Raw genomic sequence first — 4,383 nt, 5'->3', positions numbered from 1 at the left:
ACAAAACAGTCTCTCAATGAGGGTTAGAGGGTTTAGGTAGAAAATTCAGGTACTCTTGGAACTACTCAAAATAGGAAGTCTCTCACTATAGAAATCCAAAGAATAGCCACTCACAGCTGGATTCTCACAGCTACCAGATAGATCTCCTCTCACTAGGCCTAGCAGCCGAGTATTCAGATTAAAGCAAAGCCTCTGCCACAGACTTGCATATAGAACATTTGAATAAAGTCTCTGCCACAGACTTGATGTAGAACACTTGTAGTAAAGTCTCTGCCATAGATATGTTGTAGAACACTTGTAGTAAACTGAAGGATGTAGACAAATTTAGAGAGCCCTCATACGGTACCAGTATCTTGCAGCCGGTCCGGCGATACCGTACGAGTGTAGATTCACTTGGGGTCTTACAACTAAGCCTCCAGGCTCTTTCTGAGAAGCCAGCCTTCAGCGTGGCCTTCTCCCAAAGAGTCCTCCCCTGGTTGCTTCCTCAGTTGCTGGGCCTCTCTACAGATGAAACGGCACCGGACCACCTCTGAATCCTCCCTCCGGTTACTTTGCCTCGGGCTAGCCAGCCCCGAGACTCGGAATTGGATGGATCTGCACCCCAGGCAATGAGGGCCATTTGGGCTGGTCAGGAGGACCAGGACCAAACAGACAGAAAGATCTTCTGGACCGGAACCCAGAAGCACATGATGTCAGTACCTTAAGTACCCTCTCTCAGAATGCACAGCAGTATGACACTTCCACTGGGTTGGTTCAGAGAAAAGTGGCACTCAATGCCCCCCGCTGAACTGCGTTCTCACACTTGCCAGTGATGACAGCACCACCTGTGGCCAAGCAGAACACAATGCAATCCAGCCAGACTGGTACTGAAACCATAATTTGGTATAATTAAACCCAAAACCAAACTGCGGTTCTAGGAACTTTTAATAGAGAAATCTTTTCATGTGACAACACTGGAGAAATTACACTCTGCTACAATGTAAAGTAGTGAGTGTACAGCTTGTATAAGGCCCCTTTCACACGGGCGGATAGAATGGTGCTTTTAGCTGCGGATTTTCTTCATTTCTACCGCAGCTAAAAGCACACAATGCTTTCCTATGGCCCCATTCACACACAGCGTTTAGCGGCGATTTCGTTACATGCGGTTCGGTGCGAATAGAAAAAATAGAATTGTATGCGTCCAGGTGCGATGTAGCGCAGCTATAAGCACATAACCGCAGGTAATCGCAGTCTTTTGTGTCAATTGCGGCCAGCAGCGTGAAAGAAGAAAAAAAAAACCCGGAAGCACATCCTATACAGCAGGTGTACCTGGGAAATGACACAGGAAGTTGAGAGGGATGAAAGGGGAGAAGACAGCATGGCGGCAAGAGACATCTCACACGAGGCCATCATCGCACTGGTGCAAGCCCGACCAGAGTTATGGGACTCAGAATGCCCAGGATATGCAGACCGAGTGCTGAAGAGAGCAAAGTGGGAAGAAGTCTACAAATATGTCACACCGAAGTGGGACGAGATGTCTGCAACTGAACAGGATAACCGAGGTGAGTGCAAGGTTTGTTGTGTCTATGCAGCAGGGTACACATGCATCCTAGTAAAGATTTTACCCCCTAATGACCAGGCCATTGTATGTTTTTTTTATATATTGCAGGAAAGGAGGTTTATACACGTTGGAGGTCCCTGCGCGACCGTTACAAAAAAGAAGTCAACGAAGAGAAGGCTGCGGAGAGAAGCGGAGCACCCTCAACTCGTCGCAGGCCTAACCCCCATGCAGAGGCTTTGTCTTTTTTGAGGCGCACCACTGAGATGCGCACGTAAGTATATCCATTTATTTTACTTAGCGATTTGTGACCATTAAAGGCATATTCATGTTCACTTTTTTTTTAAACGTGTAATCTTTATTGTTACCTAGAACTGTGTCAAGTGTCCCTGTGAGAGCAAGCGCAAGGCGCGAAAGTTCGTCGCCATCACCATCAGGAGACGCTGACACCAGTCAAGAAACCACAGAAACAGTGTCATCCCAAGAATATCATCCATCCACTCAAGAACCTGCGGTATGTATTTTAAAAATGTCACAATTTCTGTCCACAAAAGACGTTACATTTTGAAAAGGCAGCTGGTGTTGGCACAAATGTTGTAGAAACAACAACGACTTGTTTTTTTGGGCAAGGTGTGACTTGTTCTTCTGGCTTTGGAGGTCTTCAGTGAGATCAGGTTTTTGCAACAAAACAAGTACCTGTGTGTGATCTATTCTAAACAGGTGCTGCAATATTTGTGCAAGCCATCATATGCTGTTCAGTGTGACCTCAGTATCAGATGCATAATCTATATATTATAATATTGCAGGCAAATCCAGATAGGAGAGTCCGGTCTACTACTACCACCCGTCGAACACGTACTCAACAAGAGACACCTTTTGAGGAATATTTCAACCGTATCATTGAAGAAATGAGAAACCAATCACAAAACCAGGCAAAAGATGATGAATTCCTCAACATCTCAGACCCCGATGTTATGTTTTTAAGAATGTTGCTTTGTGTAATCAGGGAGATTCCTGCAGATAAGCGCACTGAGGTCAGGGGTGATATACATGCCTATTTAACGTATATTGTGTCCGCTTGCAAAGAGCAACGCCCATATCCTAAATTTCAGCCATGGGCTATGGGTTTTAATTCACCTAGTGGGTCTTTCAGTAGACCAATGCCCAGTCAGCAGTGCCATGACACAACATCTGCCATTAACCCTTATGTAGGACCCCCACCACTGTATACATCTTACCCGTCTAATCCTGGTTACCAAAGGATGCATGTGCAGCCACACCCAGTGTCTTCACCCTCATCTTCCCATTCAGGATCACCCATAGATGTTGGCAGTGAACCAAGCCATTCTTCCCTGCGTAACCCTAATTATTCAATATATGAAAACTTATAGTATTCCTATGGCAGTGATATGACGGTTGTATTTTTCTTGTTGTGTAATGTTACTTAATGTTTTACCTACACTACTTAATGTTTTACCTACACGAACTAATGTTTACAACAAACCCCAGATTCCTCCATGTACACTGAACTGTACGCACAGAAGAATCTCCCACTGTCCCAAGCTTATACATGTTGCTACTTGGCCCCACTTGCTCTCACAATACCTGAACTTTCTGATTGGGTGCTAGCATTGTTTAGGTTGAGAGACTTGGCCCAGTGGGAGATTACCCCATCTACACAGTGGAGTGTACATGGCGACATCTTTTGCACTTTCTCCATCTAGCCAAATATTTCAGAACTGTTTACCGCACTCAGTGCCCATCTTTGGCCCCTTTCACACGGGGCGGATCAGTAATGATCTGCCCCGTGATGATCCGCTCGCTCAGCGGGATTGCTCCGTTGTCCCCGCTGAGCCGGCTGCGGACAGGGCGGTCTCCGCACACTGTGCAGGGACCGCCCTGTCAGCTCTCCACTCTCCTCTATGGTGATCGGACGAGCACGGACTGTCTGTCTGTGTCCATCCGATCGGCTCTGCAGACGGATAGAATAGGTTTTTACTCCGTCTGCAGAATCGGACTGTTGCGGAGGCGGACGATATCGGGTGCCACCGCAATTGTCCGATTCTGTAGACGGAGGGAAATCCAATTTTTCTAGCCATCTGCAGAGCGGATTGGATGAACACGGACAGATGGTACGTGCTCTTCCGATCCCCATAGAAGAGAACAGAGAGCTCACAGGGCACAGTGTGCCGGGACAGCCCTGTCTGCCACCGGCTCAGTGGGGACAATGGAACAATCCCTGCCGACCAAGCGAATCTTCACGGGACAGATCATTACTGATCTGCCCTGTGTGAAAGGGGCCTGACAGCACTTCAGGAATACTGTAACCTTTTTTTTTTTTACGGGGGGTAGTGGGGGATATTTTGTGGACTCGTTATCTGTTGCACTTGAAATTCAATACTTTAAACTAAAAGGAGATTTTATATATATATATATCTCTATATATATATATCTCTCTCTATATATATATATATATCTCTCTATATATATATATCTCTATATATATATATATATATATATATATATATATATATATATATATATATATTCCAAAGGAATTAAAAAACATTTTTCTATACTTGCAAGCATTCAATGTTTTTGTAAGGTTTTTCTATTTTTTTTATACACCCTGTGCAGTGCAGGAATACTGTAACCTTTTTTTTTTTTTACGGGGGGTAGTGGGGGATATTTTGTGGACTCGTTATCTGTTGCACTTGAAATTCAATACTTGAAACTAAAAGGAGATTTTATATATATATATATTCCAAAGGAATTAAAAAACATTTTTCTATACTTGCAAGCATTCAATGTTTTTGTAAGGTTTTTCTATTTTTTTTATACACCCT

General features: G+C 44.4%; 1 protein-coding gene across 1 annotated transcript; it reads left to right on the top strand.

Annotated features, from left to right (window-relative positions):
* The first annotated feature begins 1,009 nt into the window (after positions 1–1,009).
* On the top strand, positions 1,010–3,784 carry LOC143928338 (uncharacterized). Its single transcript, XM_077453194.1, has 4 exons — positions 1,010–1,541; positions 1,649–1,811; positions 1,910–2,051; positions 2,344–3,784. The coding sequence occupies exons 1-4, from the start codon at positions 1,316–1,318 to the stop codon at positions 2,926–2,928; spliced, it is 1,116 nt and encodes a 371-aa protein (XP_077309320.1). The 5' UTR covers positions 1,010–1,315; the 3' UTR covers positions 2,929–3,784.
* The last annotated feature ends 599 nt before the right edge of the window (positions 3,785–4,383 follow it).

Source organism: Lithobates pipiens, unplaced genomic scaffold (genome assembly GCF_037356315.1).
Source record: "Lithobates pipiens isolate NorthernLeopardFrog02 unplaced genomic scaffold, aLitPip1_a1.2 Scaffold_23, whole genome shotgun sequence".
NCBI lineage: Eukaryota > Metazoa > Chordata > Amphibia > Anura > Ranidae > Lithobates > Lithobates pipiens.
Note: the sequence above shows the minus strand (reverse complement) of the source record. Positions and strands in the feature narration are given on the sequence as shown.